The sequence below is a fragment of the Nicotiana tabacum genome, chromosome 9, assembly GCF_000715075.1.
Source record: "Nicotiana tabacum cultivar K326 chromosome 9, ASM71507v2, whole genome shotgun sequence".
In the NCBI taxonomy this organism is placed as follows: Eukaryota; Viridiplantae; Streptophyta; class Magnoliopsida; order Solanales; family Solanaceae; genus Nicotiana; species Nicotiana tabacum.
The window spans coordinates 82,033,012-82,051,952 of NC_134088.1; the positions used below are offsets into that span (position 1 = coordinate 82,033,012).

An 18,941-nucleotide genomic window follows, 5' to 3' on the forward strand; every position below is an offset into this window, starting at 1 on the left:
CTTCTTCTTAATTTTGTTTAGCAATTCTAGTACATTACAATGCAACAGATGGGAGTTCTGTTCTTATGATTAATACTTAAAAAATGAAACAACAAAGTAAAGCAAGAATTAGGTAAGAGTATAGTTAAAAAAGTGATTCACAGGACAGTTTTGTAGTCCCGGAGACCTTGTGGAAAAGCTACTTCCAATCCAGAACTCAAATCAAGCTCATAATACATGGTTGACAAGCTATTAAGTCCAAAATATACAAGGCTCCGCAAGAAAAGCTACAAGAGGCAATGCCCTTCAAAAGAAAAAGAAAAACTTAAAATTCTATATTTACAGAATATACAAGATCTGTGTACAATTGGAGATTCAATTTCGATTCCACTAGTACAGACAAAGAACAAACAAATGCTTAAAGAGTGTTCATACAACAGTAGTGATAGGCGCTATGAGCAGTGGAGCTGGTTGAAGACAACTCTTCTTACAGACACCAGCCCTCGGTTGATATTCTTCTGCATTTGTTTCTTGCGAACGCACCAGAATGACTGAAGGATAGCATATTTTTAAAATTATGCCAGACAGACTCTATCCTGTTCCAGTGTCAGAATCCAAATTCTTTCGGCTTTGTAGAAGGCCTTCATCCCATACTTCAGTATTCCTGCAGAGCATGAAGATTCCGTTAATAACATAAAAAGTGTACATGTGTAAGCATCATAGATGAGCCCAGAAATAAGTAACATTAAGAAACAACAACAACATAGCCAGTAAGATTAAAAGATTAGTCAAATATGAGTTCAAAATTTTTAAGTCACGAGGAGCTTAAGGCAAATATAAACATGCATCGAAATATTTAGGGTGAAAGTGCAAAAGAACCTGAGTATTAACATTTATCATAGACTAGATCAAGTATTTTTTTTCATGACATCCTGGAAAGCTTATGTTATCTCCATGCCAAATTTAGTTCTTCTAAGCACCATCACAATTTTCTTTCAAGGAAAATAACGCATCCAGACAAGTATAATTTAAATGATAACATGCATCAATCTTCATTTATTTGTACAGTAAGTAGTTTTATCAATAATGGTAAAATATACCGCATACGAACAATATCCCAAAACTTAGAGAATCTACAACATAATATGATTCTCCACGAACAGTACCCAATCTCCTATGCAAATTGGAACTTCATAGGTGCACCAAAAAGAAACTAAAAATGAGAGGCAAGAGTCTATTCCTCAGCACGCTACTTCATGTATGAACTGAATGGGTATTCGCACAGTATCTCAGCATTAATGCAACTTTACATTCCAGTTCAGCCATTGGTATTTTAAGGTATAAAAATGATACCCAAAGTAGAAAATTTTGTAAAACTGAACACACATACCTCGTCCCGTCAATGTTGATACAAAGAAAACGGCCATGGCGCCATCCATCTTTAAAGTGGCCAAAGAAAACATCACCAAGCTTTGAATAGAAACGTCCTTCTCCATTAGCCTTTCCCTTCCAAAAGTTCACAAACCATCGATCCCCAGTATGAAAGTAAAACCACCCCTATATATAGTTACAGAAACTGTTATTCGTTTAGAAAATGACAGCTAAAACGGTTCGAATTTTCTTCTGAGATAGAAAACTGTGCAAAACCTGCTTCTCAAAGAAATATTCATACACCAGTGGCATCTAAACACTTTAATTCGAAAATCACTAAATAAAGCGTTGTGGTCTGGAATGTATATTTTCTTTTAAATTGAGATCGCTCCAAGGGAGATAAGTGATACTCCCTCCTGTCCAAAGTTGTTGTCCCTTCACTTGTTGAGAATCAACTTGACCAATTCTCATGATGAAAATGATCACGGATAATTTTTCATTTAAAACTCATATAAACAGATAAAGAAGTTACATGAAAGATACCACAAATTCAAAGTATTTATTCAAAATATTAAACAACTCTTGGAAAAAGATTGTTATCAGTTTAAGTGAGTTGACTATTGAAAAACAAAAGGTGAGAATAATCTGGATGGCGGCTGGTTTGTTTTTTGATGAAGTAATAAATTCTTGATGTAAATGGAACTAATCCTGTATACAACCAGTATACAAAAGGTGGAGAATCTCAAGTGATCCCCATAAGATAGCACGCAGTAGTCTAAACCAATCGGAATCTCCTACGTACTCCAAAAGTTCACAAAAAACCAACATGCTCTTCTAAAATCTACAAAATGAGTTTTCAAACTCCTCAAAAGCTCTCAGGTTCCTCTTTTTTTTTTTTTTTTCAAACAGTCCAAGGAAGCCACTTCGCGTGCTCGTTTGTATATTTGGAAAAGGTGCCGAACTTGCATCCATGGTGTGTTGAAATGTCATAACTTTCAGAAACTTAAGGAAACAAAGAACAAGAAGTTGATAGCGTGCGGCAGAAGTGCCCGCCACACTAGTATTTGTATAATAAATTTGTACATAACCATCAGAGCTCAATGAAGGAATATTGGTACCTTTCCGTGCATGAGATCATCTCTCCATGACCCCCGATAAATATCACCATTATTGAAGTAAAATGTACCCAACCCTGACTTCTTTCCGTAGCGCCACATACCATCGTATTTGCTTCCATCTCCAAGAGACAAGCAGCCCTGTAGAATTCGAAACTCACTTTCATCCAGACAAACACAAATATAGAAAATAAAAACTATAATCATCTATCTGAGTTCGGATTTCGGTTTCTTGAGTTTTTGGAAATAAAATTCATATCGAGAAAGTACATAAAAGTACTATATATCATAAATAAAGTATCTAAAAAGATGTTTAATAAAACTATGGTCAAAGAAATCCTTTTGACACTCCAATAGTTAACAGTATCTTCTTTTTGGGGCTAAATAAAAAGTTTAAAAAAGTAGCACAGGAAACAGGTCTTCTGAATCTCAACAGTTAAATCAAAGTACCTTTCCTTCGGGAAGTCCTCCTTCAATCCGACCTCTGTATATACCTCCCCTGTATTTCATTTCGACTACGGGAATCCACTTCTTTTTTGAATCTCGTTCGGCTTCCTGAGTATGATGATAGCACAACTTAAAACCATAGAACAAATAAAAACTAAATTTAACTTTCCATCAAAACTCTCCCACTTAAGTTCTTCGTCATATAATCAACCAAGATACTCTGATGTCTAGCTTCGTCCAGACACGGATAAATTTGAGGTGGAGAGAGGAGGAAAAGGCTCTGGTGCCATGTCTTACAACGGCTTCAACTATGTAAAAACACCAAAGCAGAAATTCAAATCTACTCAATGTAATCATGGGACCACAACTGACTACGATTGCATGAAGGAAAATTAGTAGGACCCAGTGTTAACATCTACATTTCCTTTCTTGATTTCTACTTGTATTAAGGTCCATCACCAGTTCATGAATTTGCATTGTAAATGATCACCAGCAAAAGTTGACACAACACCTTTCATTTTCCTCACTATTAGAAATAGTATTCATCATTTCTCATTCTTAAAATATCTGTAGCACATAGATCTGTAAGATAGTGAAAAAATCCAACAGCTCCACTAGCAAGTATAACACTACCTAAAGCCAAAGTTATCAAATTTAAAGAAACAGAATCAATTGATAGAAAACTATAACGTAGACAGAAGTTTGTGCAATCTAGACACTAAAAACAACTTATAATTAAATTGATAAAGTTTTCCTTACGATAAAATTAAATTTGATCATTATGTCCAGCACTAAATTTTAGGCTATTTACCAGCATAGAGGCCGCCCGAGAAGAGAGAACTCCTTTCTTTTTTGGAACACTCGCATAGTTTCTTTCAGTCAAGGAAGGGTTAGAGTTGTAAACATCTGCCATAATTTTGCTGTATTCTTCATCCATTGCATCCTGAGATAAACTTGAAACATCTCTAGACTGAGCTATTTTGCTTTCTTCAGATTTCCTCCCTGTATAATTTCTTGAGTTTGAGGAACCTGGACTAGTTTGCAACTGTTCTTTCTGCTTTACGCCAACCGGAAGTTTGTAGGTGCTGGTATTGTCAACCATGTCATTGGCTTCTATATTCTCGGTCCCTTCTGTAGCTAAGCCTTCTGAAGTGTCATTTCCTGGCCTCAGATTCCATCTGGTGAGCAGCTCTCTTTTAAAAACAAGAGGTTCTGTAAAATCCATTTCGATCAGGCACTATTCCATTATAGGCTCATAACTTTGATATGCTCTTCTAATATATTTTGTCCACTTTAATCTTATTGCAAGTGATGAAGGTCATTGCATGAAGTCATGTCTAGACGCTACTGTATGAAAAACTGAGTGAACCTAAGCAAAAATAACTATGTACCTTCAGTACCAACATCATCCGTGGATGAACAAGGGTCAAAGTTTGACAGTTCAATCTTCCTTTCATCAGAAACATTATCATAATCTCTGCCAAGCAAAGAAATTTCTCTAAGTAAGAGCAGCATATGTCCCGTCTGAGAATGAATTCATCATAGGTGAACTTAGATAGTCTAAAAAGAATAGAGGAAGACCTCAAAGAAGATGTTCCTTCACTATCAGTGCGAAATAATGCCAGCAGTTCCCCAAAATAAACTGACTCATCCTTACGCGCATTATCCACAGAAACAAATTCTGCCGTATCAGAAATTTCTGGACTCTCATCAATTTCTCTTTCTTTGGTAGTTTGAGGTGGTGGATCTGGCTTCTTAAGGATATTAAAAATGAAAGGAATATGTTGTGCCAGTCTAGAGAATAAGTTACTTTTTTTGGAAGATTCCTGTTCAGCGTACCTAAGAATCATAAGTACTCAAGAATCAGGATTTCAGAAAGTTGTACAAATTAGAAAATAGAACAGGTTGAACTCTTTAGCGAACCGTCGCCATAACATCTTAAGAAGTGAACGAATGTGGCAACAAACAAAGAAGCCATGTGAAAGAAAGACAGTATACAAGAAAACTCAAGAAAATAAAAAGAAAGAGGATACATTTCTCTGATCATGAACGAAAGCAGACACCAAATATTCACTGACTAGTCACTAAATTGTACAAAATGTAGAAAGGAATCCTCTCAGTATATAGGAGAAGTAACACCTAGCTGGAAATATCCAAATACATATTTTCCTTTAATCAGTTGATCTCATTCTATAATGAGCAGCGCAACCAAGCTTACTTATTGGGCCCGAGTTACTAGGATATCTTGTTCTAAGAATTACAGCATCTGCATGCATTGGTAGTTGATAAAAGACTGTACATTACACTTATCTTAATGCATAGAGTACTGAATCAAAAAGACCTATTATCACTATTTCATACCATTCTTTTAGTTGAGATAGTCTTATCTTTCATTTAGAGCTAGAATCCTAGTTGTTCAAAAGTTCTAAGTAGCTCCCTATTTTATAAATAGGGCTCTATGCAAAAACATTTTCATATAAGACAAAGAAAAGCCACATTTCTTATCGGCAGGAGGTGAAGAAACAAGGCAGGGGAAGGGACTATTTTCAATAGAGCTCTAGTAGGCAAATGGAGGCTTGTGGAGAAAGGTTATCACTAACAAATATTAAGTCTAACAGGGTGAATGGAGTACCAACAGGATTAAGATGCTTTATGGAGTTGCATTATTAAGATACATTGCGAAATGGTAGGAAGAGTTCCACATAACTGTCAGACTTCAAGCAGGAAATAGAACATCAGTCAGTTTCAGGAAACAAAGATGGTACAGTGACGTTCCTTGTACAATGCCTTTCTGGTAGTCTTCAGCATATCATGCCAACAAGCAGCTATGGTAGGTCAGATCTATAGAGAATAGGGAAAACACACTCCTCTATAAGAAACACAAAATTTTCTTGGATTGCTTATTAGACAAACTATAGAAGATGGAACAAACTAATAAATAATGGTTTTGACTGCAGCATGTTAGGCTATGACCCATGTTTATCCTAAACTGACCCAACCTATGTTGACCCACGTAAACTTGGGGGGGGGGGGGGGGGCTATAGGGATAATAAGGAGATCAATTCATTAAAGCGCTGAAAGCAAAGTACAAAAGGATCTATTCAAAGGGTACTAGTCTTCCTTGAGTGTGGTGGTTGAGTAAATGCTTATTTGCTTTAAAGTCTTCCACTAGGCCAAGGCTTCAGACTGGTATGAACAACCCATCCAAAAAGGCCCTAGACACGTTAGAACTCATAAAACAACTAAACCTACTCTAACAAACATATAAGAATAAAAATTGGCTCCATTTGTTAAGACAACTTACCCACATGTAACTAAAGTAGTTACTATTAAATTTGGCTCCATATTGGGTTCCTGGACAATGGAAATCACAATGTCTCCGTTACATCCAGTAGTTTGACGAAACGTGTGCAAGATGCTATGCACATTGCTGGAGTTTACAACACCTGAACTTGCAATAATGCATATAATCACACCATTTGAGCCCTGAGAAAGAACGAGTAAGCAAAAAGGATGAAGGCCTCAAATAGAGGTCAAAAGACCACAGAGAGAGAAGTAGAGAACGTGAAATCATAATAGCTTACAGAAAGTATTCTAATAGTGTAGTTAAATTTCTCCTTACCTTTACTCCCAGACCAAGGAAGGGGCAGTCATACACAGCTCGCAGAATCGAAGTTTCGATATTGTAGCCAGTTCCAAATCCAGTCTTTGCCTCTTTGTAGCTTTCAAGAATCTGAAAAGAGTCACTCTACCCTTCAATTTTGAGCAGACGAAAAACCAGAGAAAATGTATAAAATTCCGTAACAGTCTTGTGGCTTAATGCCCGAGAGCGAGCAATCCAATTCACAGAACTTTTGGTTTGAAATGCTCCGCTTTTTATAGTGTGTAAATTACTCCAAAAGCCACTAATTTCTTCTTCTGCCCACCAATAAGATTTAACTCAATCTGCCTGAATATAAACTGAATGAACTTACTTTCTGTTCCTCCTCCACTTCTTCTCTTTTCTTTTTCTTCCTTTGCTTTCCATTCTTTCAAAAGATTTTCATCTAAAGTCTAAACTCCTAGATAAGAAGTGACTCAACCCTAAAGCTAGCTCATGAAGTGAAGATTGCGTAAGACCATATAAGGAGACAACAACCCATTTCTTCTACCAATGCGGGACACTTACATCCCCCACATCTATGACTGGACACCTGGCGCGTGGATAATATAACATAGGGTTACAATATTAGGTATACCAAGAATAGGAATGGCCTGCCTCTGATACCAGGGGAAAGAATTTGAACATCCAGCCCAAAATCTTAATGCAATGGGTGGAATAGCCCAGGACTATATAAACCTCTTTAAATACCCTTGCACAACCAATGAGGGACAAGTGTATTCTCTAAAACCTTCCCACACATGCAACCAGGTTATTGAGTTTGCACGTGAACTAAAAATAAATTGTCTTTTCTCTTTTCAGATTGAAGATCTTTTTTTTTTTTGCATTTTTAGGGTAGAGAAAGAGGAGGCTCAGTCAGAGTGGGCCTGAAATAGATGGAGACAGATTAGGTTCAACAAGCTAATTAGTGGGCCTAGAGCTATTTCAGTGGAGTGGCTCGACAGGCTGATTTGAGAGACAGAAACCCAGAGCAGGTCTGATGTGACAAAGATAAGACCGTAGCGACAGGACATGACGAGCGAAAGTGGTTGTGCAAAGGGCTCACAAGAGTTTGACCCGATACCATGGTAAGAAATGGACCTTGGGCCTAACCCAACCCCAAAAGCTAGCTCATGAGGTGAGGATTGTCCAAGACCATATAAGGAAACAATAGCCCAGTTCATCCACCATGTGGACACTTAACAATTCTATTCTGCAGTTTTGCCCCTAGATTTGACTGACTCCTTTTCTAAGAACTAACAAACAGGAGCAACTTCAACCTTTCGAAAGTTGAAAGGGCATAAAAAATATTCTGATCTATAAGTTACCAAAAATGTGTAATTTTGGTGGCCTCTGGAGGGGAGAAATTTACCAGTTCTATATGATCACGGATTTCCAAGGATAGGAACTTATTGTACTTATCATGCATTACTAAGAGGTAATACAATCCAGGTAGAATCTATTTTATCAGCAATAGAAATTAATTATGTAAAATAAGATTTGATAACTCTTACTTTTATTAGCTCTGGACCACTCAGTTCTTTGGTACCGCCATCTATCACATCTAGAAGCTTTATGTGGTCGTCCTGATATTGTTGCAAGTGCAAAAACATACAGCTATCAGATAAATCATCAATCAAAAGTTGTATAAGGACTAAGAAAGTAAGAGCCAGAATGGCAGTAAAAAGAAGAAAAGAAAAGAGAGAAAAAATAACTTGTGAGACTAATCAAAAAAGGAATAGAACTTACAGACACAAGAATTGGAATGGCATTAACAGCCATCAGCACAGCATTATATGAAGTCTTCAAAGCCTCATCCAGAGTTAATAGATCTTTCTTGAGGAGACCATCAGTGTCAATAACTGCAAGTCCAAATAAACAAACATCACAACTCTGGAACTTAGGCAGACTCGCTGACAATCTTATATTCTTTTTTAGATGTGATGATTCAAAAAGCTTCAGGAATCTGCATAAACATTATATCATGCATTGAGGAAATGTTAAATATTGCTTCCAGAATAGCTGGACAATTAATAGAAAAGCTGATAATTTCTGCAAAGGCTTTTAATAGCCCATAATGGCAGCAATGCTGCAGTAGATATGTGGTCATTAAGATTTCTAATAGATGAGTATTGTAGTAACAAACAGCATATGTAAGATCTAAGGTAGTAATAGGCAAAGTTTAACCGACCTATACAGACAGTTGCATGCCTTTGAAGTTTGTCAATCAAATCCGTGACCTGTAAATAGGTGATAAAAAAATGTTGGTAGAAGACAAAGCTGGTAACATTTTGAAAAGGGTTACAAAATCAATTTCGAATTAAAAAAACAGAGTAAATGCAATAAACTAGGCCTAAATCCATTTGTAGGTCTATCTTGAAAATAACTATTGATAAAGATGACACGTCTATGATATACTTGATCTTATACCTTGTATTAATACGACAATGAGAAAGCTTAGATCAATTCTCCACATTAGAAAACATAATGCATGATACATTAAGCACAGAGGTGGGGACAAGAATAAGAAATAGAATCAGCTACTCCTCATGAAGTCACAATAGCAAGTTTTATTCGCACCCGAGCACTTCAACCAAAACTAGGGTTTCCTTGATTACCTTCCTTTCAACTTATATTATAAACCTACTAATTCTTTCTTCTTCTCTTTTTTTTTAGTTAAGGACTTTTTTTATTTATTTTAATGAAGTAAGTTGTATATTAATTAAAAGGCATCCAGAAGATGCAATGATTACAAAAGAAAAGGAGATATCAGCTCCTAGGAAGGACAAAAACCTATTACAATACTATGGAGCTGATAAAGTCCAAGAAAAGGTCAGGGTTATACACAGGGGTGTGGTTCACCCAGCAAAAAAGTAAAACTAAACATCTAGCCTTAAGTTTGTGTCTGGCAGTTGAAATGCCATCAAAGCATCTTTGATTCCTCTCTGTCCATATGCACCACAAAATAACAGCAGGAACCATAGACCAGATTCTCTTGATGGACTTCTCAACTTTCCAGGAGCTCCAGCTCACAAAGGCATCCCTGACATTCCGAGGCATAGTCCAATGTAGACCAAAAAGTGAAATAAACATCGACCAAATGTTTGCTGCAACTGTACAGTAGAGGAACAGGTGATTGATTGTTTCATGATTGCTAAGGCACATATGGCATCTGTTGGCAAGTTGGAAACCCCTTCTGAGAAGGTTATCCTGAGTTAGGCAAGCACCCTGTAGTGTTATCCAACAGAAACCACTAACCTTCCAGACCACTTTCCATGGCCACTGGTCAATCAAAGCTTTGTTAGAGCTCATGTTGTGATAGCTTTCTTTGACTGAATAGGAACCCCCTCTACTGTTGCCCCATTTAAGTTTATCTTTGTCTTGGTTGTTGATGGAGATGTTAGTTAAGGACTTATTTTATTTTATTCCTTTGAATATTTCTTTTTTGGAAGCATAAAGTCCTAGGTTGCTTAGGATTAGGGTTTAGAATCTTCACTTCATAGAAAACTGGGCGCTTTAACATTGTTATAGAACAACCTCATACTATTAACAGGATTTTTTTCTTTGGCAATTGTAGTACATTTACACAACACATATTTACTCAAACCCTTCTTAAAAGTTTTTCTCAGCTTCCTCTATAAGCTTCAACACTGATCGAAGTATATCCTCTTCATCCAGAACATACTTAAAAATTAGACTGTATTAGAGACCAGAGAGATGGTTTGGTTGGTCCAAAAACCTTATCTCCTTAGATGCTCTTGCGTACTCTATACTACCATATCATATGACCTACTATATAGTACACCATGTCATTTATGCCTTCAAGTTTTTTTATGCATGACCACATAAAACAACCAACATTCCCTATACGTTTATCAAAGTTTTGACAGGTATGACATAAAAAAATGTGTTTCCTGGCAGTCTTCATTAGTTTAGAGTAGCACAATGTTGCCTAGTCTACAAAACATTGCCAAATGGCTTGAATTCTTTACAACCAATGAGAAAATGAAAAAACGATTCCTGCTTCCTTCCTCAATTATTTTTGTTGTATTTTTTGCCTAATATCCTTCCAACAGAAGATTTATTCAGCAGCATGGTTTCCCAAAGTAGAAGTATAATACCTCATTATAACGTCTTCGTCCTTCAAAGCTGAAAGGCTTCAAAATGATGCCAATCACTAGTCCATTTCTGGACTTTAATCTTCTTATAATATCAAGTGCTGGGACATGATCAGTGCCATAAGCTGCACTAGCCACCTAAAGAAGCAAGAAGAAAATTTGGCAACTACATACAAACAAAATAGCGAAAGCAACTGAAAATTAGATGGTCGAAAAGCAAATGATTCTTTTACAGGTACTTTTTGCACCTTCAGCAAATAAGACAAGTCAATGAAAAAGATACGGTTCAATGACAAGAATTTCCTTCATGTCGTATCCTAATAAGCAATATCACAAATTATTGGGAAAAACAGAGAAGGGAAAGAAAGTGCCAGATAACAAAGGATCTTTTCAAAAATTTCATTTTCCTTTTATGCTAGCAGGGGCATAGTTTTCCAAAAGAGCTTAGCCCCCATTTAGATTTTTAACTCCAGACAAATGTTTCACTCGACAATAATCATTACTGAAGCCAATTCTAACTTCTTCTGTTCTTATTTTGCTAAGGTTTAGTTCAAATTACTCTCACAAATTTCAAATATACTCAAATCTGAATTGTCTACCAAACTATTTGATGAACATTCTCTACTTGAAACCAAAGGTAAATCAGAGGGAAACCAGATTTCTGTGTCTCATCAGCCACAAAAACTTCAGGAAAGTATCTCTTAAGGTAGAAATAATCCAATTTTCTTCTTATGAAAGTTTCGACCCTAGACATGCAGTATTACTAGAGACCCTCAAAAAGCAACTACATCTCTGTAGGAGCTTATTGGCTCAAACGTCGTTTGAAAGTAGCATTGTGTAGCTTGTGACAGGTAGGCAGGTACTTGGAGTCAAGTAGTTTATCCAAGTGCTTGTCAGCAACTCAAATTGAAGGGTTGATCAGGCTGAATACACCAGTTATAAATTATACCAACAATCATGCAGGTTTAGAAAGACACTTGTTAACTTATGAAGATAGGAGGAAGTGCAGTGAAGCATATAAGATCAGTTTCTGCTTATGGAGATAAGTTTTAAAAAGGCACTGCTAACTCTGATTAACATGTTCTAAGCTTCTTGTGTTGCAGCTGCTGGAAAAACTTTACGTTGAGGAAGAACTCAGGGGAAGATTCCTAATATATTTTTCTCCAACCTCTTCTCTCTTTCACCTCTTATGTTTCTAATTTGCTTCAATTTTGAACAAACTTCCAGATATGATTTCTTAGACATTCATTCACATGAAGAAACCTTATGTTGACGCCTAAGCAGTCTACTCTAAACTAGAAAATCTTTTCAGCAAACACATATCATAGTTTTTTTGCTCTAGGGCCATTCTATTACGACAATACTTTAGCCCTCCATAAGGATGCTCAAGTTACTTTCACAAGAAGCAGGAAAAGTGCTAGATATTAAACTGCAGATATATACACATAAATTATTTAAGGACTGAGCTATCCTTGGTCTGCAGTCTTATTCTTTTTTTGATAAGGTAAAAGTTTTGGTCTGCAATCTTATTCATGATTGTCTCAGCATTCCCTGACTCTTGTCCTCTATTCATGACTGCCTTAGCGGAAAACCAAGGGAACACATCCCTCTGTTACCCATCCAAGTCAATGTTCTCCATAAGATTAACATGAGGTAGTATCTTTACTCAATGGTCACTGGTAATAAAATAAGATCTTAGGCAGAAGAGTTGAGGAATGTACAAACAAGTATAACTGCTTTGGGACATGAATTTATCGCTGATGGAACTTCCATAATTCTTGAAGAAACATCTGCAAAACACGACAGTGAAGAAAAGCTTAAGTTCACAACAGATGGAATGGAAGAGGAGGCAACAGATAATAAAGATTGACAGATCAGTAGTTGGACACTCTAGGAGATTGATTCATCCTAAAAGATACCAAGAATTTTACAGTTGCATATGGATCCCTTATCATGTATATTTAATTTCATCACAAAGAGATCTATTGAGATAAGGAAGATCCTCTTAGGCCTAGTTTAGTGGGATATTATAACTTAACTGGTGGGAAATTCTCTATAAACATCTAATGTTTATTCAGCATAATCAATAAGAGAAAGTATTCAGCATCTCTTTTCTTACTTTCTGCAAATGACACTTACGAATGCACAGCTAGTTGGTTTCTGGAAAAAACATCCAGTTTGCATGCAAAAGCTTAAGTGATGAGTATACGTGTTATATCACTCTCCTGGATTAAGAAATTTCAAGTGAAAACACTGATCAATATTGATAAGCTAACTGAATGATGCCCAACTAATAAGCAATGTTGGTCAATCCAGAAAGTCTATTTTATATTCAAGGATCTTCTTCACCTAAATATAGTAACCTACCCTCTAGCGAAAACAGCCTCTTAACCTGCACAAGGTAGGGGTAAGGCTGCGTACATACTACCCTTGCCAGACCCCGATTTGTGGGATCACACTGAATTTGTTGTTGTTGTTGTTGTATAGTAACCTACCCCAAACGTCCAAGTTTCAATACGTTGGACAAATATAAGATCCATTCACCGTTACTTTGGGCTATGCCCGAATCAACCCGTCTCAAACACGGGGTATTTTGGGTCAAGTTGGACGACCAAATCAACCATTGTTGATACAAGAATTCAGCGTTCCAAGTCTTCCAACTGAACATCTCTGTTTCTCGTCTTGCTTCAGCAGTGTCATGTTGCTGCTGCTATAGCCAAGGTGGGTCCTATGCTGCCTTTTTCCACCCTGAGAGTGACAGGAATACATTTTGGCTGTGAAACTAACTTGTGGTCCATAAATTGTCACTTGAAACAAAGTAACTTGCGGTCCATGCTCCATACAGATTTGCACTTGATGGAATCTAGGATTTTCCCGTTGTGAACATCCATTAATCAGGGCTTCTGTTAATTTGTCATCGCTGCCTGATGTTTGGTTTTCCTTTCTTTTTCTACTTTAAGAGCTGATACGCTTTAATGGATACAACTGAAGCTTTAAGCTGGACAAAAGATTGGTCTAATAATTGCTCGAAATGAAATGTATTTGTTATTTTTTATAAGGTATTATATTAATGTTTAGTACCAAGAAGGTAGTACAACAGTACAAAGGGGGAGACCAAGTTCACATATACACAGTTACAGCATCATCTCTTCCAAAGATTCCAAAAGAAAGCTGTGTTTTCCAGCATGTTACTCTTACACCTTCAGTACAAAGACTGTAAGCACCTATACTTTATAAAAGTAGACTGAAGTTTCTTTCCATCAAAAGTAGACTGAACCTTTAAGCACCTATACTTTGTAACTTTGTAATTGTGTTGCATTCAACTTAAAAATGCATTTAGCTGTTAATTCTCTCATTGCACGGGATATTTATTAACTCTGAGGAGAATAAGATCTTCCAGTAGAAACCAACTAAAATAAAGTATAGTAAAAAATGGAGAATAAAGGAGGAAAAAACTCGAGGTTAAGTTAATTTGGATGGGTTGACTGCATTATTTGACTCATCTTGACCCAAACTACCTTTGGAAAATAGCATTCATTAATTCAACCCATTTTACCCGTCCAACTTTGGCCCAACCCGCCCATTTGATACCTCTATTCCTAAATAGTAAAGTTATAGAAGTATATGAATATCCAACCTAAAACCTTAATACAATAGGCAGGGTCGCCTAAGACCTTTATAAACTCTTCTAGAAGCTCTTAAACAACCTATGTGGGACAACTATATAACTCAATACATTCCAACACGTATAACGAGATTTTGGAGTTCACATATTTGGGTTCACATGTGACTTTAATTCAGACTTACAAGTGTGCAAACGAGCTTACTAGAAGTTAGTTCTAATACCATGTGGAAGACCTTGAGCATCCAACCCAAAACTTTGAGGCAAGACTTGTATAAACCACTTTGGAAACTGTTCTGTAAAGTTTTAAAACAACTATATAACTCGACGGGAGCAGTAGGGTCGTGACTTGTAATCTCCTTCTTTCAGACACAAGAACCGTTGTGACAGAAAACTACCACCTAATCCCATTCAACTTTTAAACCAATAGGACTGAAAATAGTTACTACTACTTTGTAAGAAGATGAAAGACGGAAAGAGGGAGAAGAAAGAGAAAAAAGAAAGGAAAGAAAACAAAACATTTCACCTTCTGTAGGCAATTTCTCTTGTAATAGCACCTTTTCTGAGTCTTTCATGAGAATATTCCTGCACATGCAATCACAAGAATGTCGGTAACATTTTCAGAAATTAATATTGCATGATTATGTTTCTGCAAGTAGCTTTGACAACGCATTACATTCTAGGACAACGCATTAGATTATTGAAGCATCAGAAGATAAGAATCATCCTAGGGAAACTTTCATACTACTAAAATAGTTTCTTAGGACAATGCATTCCACGATTTAAGCTCCACGAGTATATGCTCATAATAAATATTGTTAATATTTTCAGTTATTTTTCCAACAATTTATTATTCAGCACAATGGCTGGATGATTGGAAAAGGCAGCAACATTACTTATCCAAGTCCTCTTTTTTTGAGAAATAAATAGGTAAGTACTAAGATAGTGCTGCACCGCAAAAAAGAGCATCCTCCATTCAAGAAAACTCTTCAATTTGGTATCTAACAAATGAAATATATCATAGCATACATGTGGCAAATAACACCAAGGAGCCAAAACATTTATGTTTCAAGAATCAAAATTCAATAAATTATTCAACTTTTAAAATTTGATTGGATATTTCTCCATCAAACTAACCTTTCAACCATTATTTCAATATTTACTACCACAATCACTAATACAAGTCAAATTAACATGATAAACCCGAAAATACAGTCACCAAACAAAAAAAAAATCAGAAAGCATACCAAAATCTTAAAGCCGAGGAAAGACAAGGTGAAGCCAAGCAGAAGTCAAGTAGAGCGTCTTTCCTGCTGCCAATTCCAAATACCTCCACAAACTCAGTCTCTTCCCACACATTTTTTAACCCTTCTCCCTGCATATCATTTTCACGATTCCCTTCGCATTTTTGACTGTCTCTGCTGATGAAATTCGAGTTGGTTTCCGCTCGCATAGGCTCGGGGCTGCATTTCACTTTGATTCTAATTCTCTGATGTGGAAAAGAGCGAGAATTGAAAGAATTCGTCGGAGAAAGAGCGCATAGGGAACCGCGTGAAAATGCAGAGAGTCGCACTGAAATGGGAAGGAGAAGGTCCATAGTAGTAGCAGAGAGAGATAGGAAGAATATTTAACCTTTATAGCACGGTTTCCTGCGGGTGCAGCAGTGAGACCATTGCACCGTTCAGGGAGGAGAAATGCGACTCTCTTTTTTCATGAAATGGGAGAAAGGAGCTTGTAAAAAATCTAGATGCAAATAAGAGGGAAGGGAGGCCCCCAAACTATTAATAAATGCAATATCCTCCTTTAACTCTATTTTACTACCATTTGGTACTTGACTTTTTTTCCTTCTCTTTTGTAGCCTATTTGGCCAAAAGAGCTTCTTCCTTTTTAATCAAAATACTTTGTTCTAAAGTTAAGTTGTTTGATCAATCTTTTAGAAGGAAAAGGGTACTTTGAGTAGAAGCCGAAGTAGTTTTTGAGAAGTAGAAAAAAGTAGTTTATCCCCAAAAGTATTTTTTAAAAAGTATTTTTGAGAAAAATACACTTAAAAGTATTTTTTAAAAGGTTGGCCAAATATTAATTATTGCTCAAAAAAATTTCCAAATTAATTAGTCAAACACAAGTTATTTCTCAACATAAGTACTTTTGAGAAAAGCACTTTTTAAATAAGATGATTTTAAAAGTTTAGCTAAACAGGCTATTAGTTCCTTTTTGACAATGTACCCTTTGATGTTCATAGAAGTCCGGAAGAAGAGAGAAAATCATTTGACCCTTAATATGATCCTCTACTAGATAAAGTTGGCAACGAAGTTCGGACCTACTAAGAGAAGGAATGAGACTCTCAACTAGAGATTGTTGTTAAAAGGTTAAACCCGATAAAGTAAAAATTTACTTTGCGTTGCTTGTAACACTAGTTCGAAATTCTGGATAAATTATCTAAAGTGAAAATATTGAAACTTATTGGACTAAACAATAAGATTTACATCAAAGATAATGGCCTTCTCTTTGTTTGAAAAAAAAAAAGTAAAAAATCAAAGATAATGGCCTTCTTAACTCATGCTTATTATTTTCTATAATCTATTTATACCGTATAAAAGTACGAAGGCCTTTAGTAAAATATCGTTCGCCTTTTTTGCCTTTTAAAATAGATTTCACACTACACAAAATAGTCATTTAATTATTTTCCTAATTTTAAGACTTTAAAATCCACTAAGTTTTTTTTATTATACTCATCTTTATTTGAACTATACAAGAAGTCATAATATTTAAAAGTTTAAAATCGATTCAAAAATTACCACTTCAATTCAAATAAATACATAAAAAGAACATTAACATTATGCAACTTATCTTACATATACCATGTTGAACGGTAGAATAGTCATTAAATGATACTAAATACTTATATGATTTAATAAAACGCATATACAAATATTATAGCAATATATGTAATATAAGAGTCCTAAAATAAAGACACACTCCACAAGCTGCTTTTGCGGAGGGAAGATCTTTGATTCACAATGTTCTTATATGTAATGATCTTATGAGGTACTACAACAGGAAGACAACAACTAGGTGCCTCGTGAAAATTGATTTGAAGAAAGCCTATGACATCGTTAGTTAGGACTTTATAGAGAAGCCATTGGTTAGGTATAGATTTTCAAATTCATTTATTCAAATGATAATGATATGCATTAAGGTGAATGGGGAGGGGTATGGATATTTTGAGGAGAGGAGAGGACTGATCCACGTCCAATCCGCACTCAATAGTGTGTGAAAATTATTGTTGTAATTATAATACCCAACTAGAGTCGGGGTCGAATTTCTCATGGAGTTTATGAAAGGTGTTAAGGTAGATACTTGAAGAGAGTATGTGAAACAACTAAATTACGGTTTCAAATAAAGAGTGATTGTTATCCAAGTTAACACTATGATATTAATCTAATTAAAAGTAACTAAAAAGAGAATAATTATTTTTGGTATTTTTAAACAAATGGGAAAAAGCCTACGGGTGTAACCTTCACCCAGGTGCAAACCTAATGGGTAAACTAAGTTAATGCTTGTTTTGCAGATATGGGTGTATTATAACTCTCAATTCTCGAGTACCCACTCAATACCTCTCGGTTATAGATTGGTTATGTCCAAATTGGCTTTCTCAAGTCCAATGGGTAGCAATGCAAATAATTGATATGAGTCCAAGTCGGGTTTTTTCTATCTCTAGTTCAAACCCTTTAATCAAACTAGCCAAAACTTTAACTAGCTCAATTTCTTGTTAGCCAAGTTTTCTTAGATTAGGTTCATCTTTCTCAAGTAAGAACTAAGTCAAATAGGTATTCTAGAAATAATACATAAACAAGGCTAAATAATAAACACCCAATCATAAAGAAGTATTAAAATTAATAACCTATAAGGTTTACACACTAGGGTTGGGTCACAACCCTAGATAAAATTTATCTACTCATGTTAGAAATCAAAGAAAACAAAGTAGAAAAAGTAATTAAAATCATAAACTATAATTAATTGATAAAACTAATAATTCTTCACCAATATTTGTCACTACTTTTCCAAAAGGGTAAAATATAACCGCTACAGCTGCTAAGAATACAAAATTTGCCCTAAAAAAGTATTTCCCATCTATTTATAGTGCCCAGAAATTCGCTGAAAAAAATACCCTTCGGGAGGTCTGCGGCCGCATAATTCTATATGCGGTCCGCGCTTTTCTTCTTTTCCCAGGTTGGGAGGAATTCTATGGCTGCACAATTCTATCTACGACTGCACTTCAGTCTCTGCGGCCTCACTTTTTGACTGCGGACCGCACTTTGATAAGGCTTTACACTTGGTCTTTTTGCACTTTCTCTGAACGTTTCAAATCTCGTCAGTTCGACCATATTTTGCGGCCTCACAATTTGGTGTGCGGACCACGTTTCTTCAAACTCCTCTGAGGCTTCAGGTCTCTTTCTGCGGCTGCATATGTGTTTTTACGGACCGCACAATCTCCTACAGCCACAGAATTACTTCTGTGAATCTCATTTCTGCCTACATTTCTCCTTCTTGCCTTTTTGAGCTAGAATACTCATTTTTGAGTTAGATTTCTCCGTTTAGTTTCAATTCTCCAACATGCCTGTAATTCACATAATTTCATTAGTTTTGGG

The 18,941-nt window shown here is 36.0% G+C and overlaps 1 protein-coding gene across 1 annotated transcript; it reads right to left on the minus strand.

The window, feature by feature from the left end:
- Positions 1 to 124: 124 nt before the first annotated feature.
- On the minus strand, positions 125 to 16,043 carry LOC107759070 (protein ACCUMULATION AND REPLICATION OF CHLOROPLASTS 3, chloroplastic). The gene is made up of 16 exons (XM_016576939.2): positions 15,540 to 16,043; positions 14,819 to 14,877; positions 12,396 to 12,460; positions 10,674 to 10,808; positions 8,744 to 8,792; positions 8,302 to 8,414; positions 8,067 to 8,138; positions 6,535 to 6,645; positions 6,217 to 6,398; positions 4,494 to 4,751; positions 4,304 to 4,389; positions 3,724 to 4,124; positions 2,916 to 3,020; positions 2,469 to 2,606; positions 1,370 to 1,536; positions 125 to 643 (listed from the first exon to the last, which is right to left on the minus strand). The coding sequence occupies exons 1-16, from the start codon at positions 15,887 to 15,889 to the stop codon at positions 571 to 573; spliced, it is 2,364 nt and encodes a 787-aa protein (XP_016432425.1). The 5' UTR covers positions 15,890 to 16,043; the 3' UTR covers positions 125 to 570.
- Between the last annotated feature and the right edge of the window lie 2,898 nt (positions 16,044 to 18,941).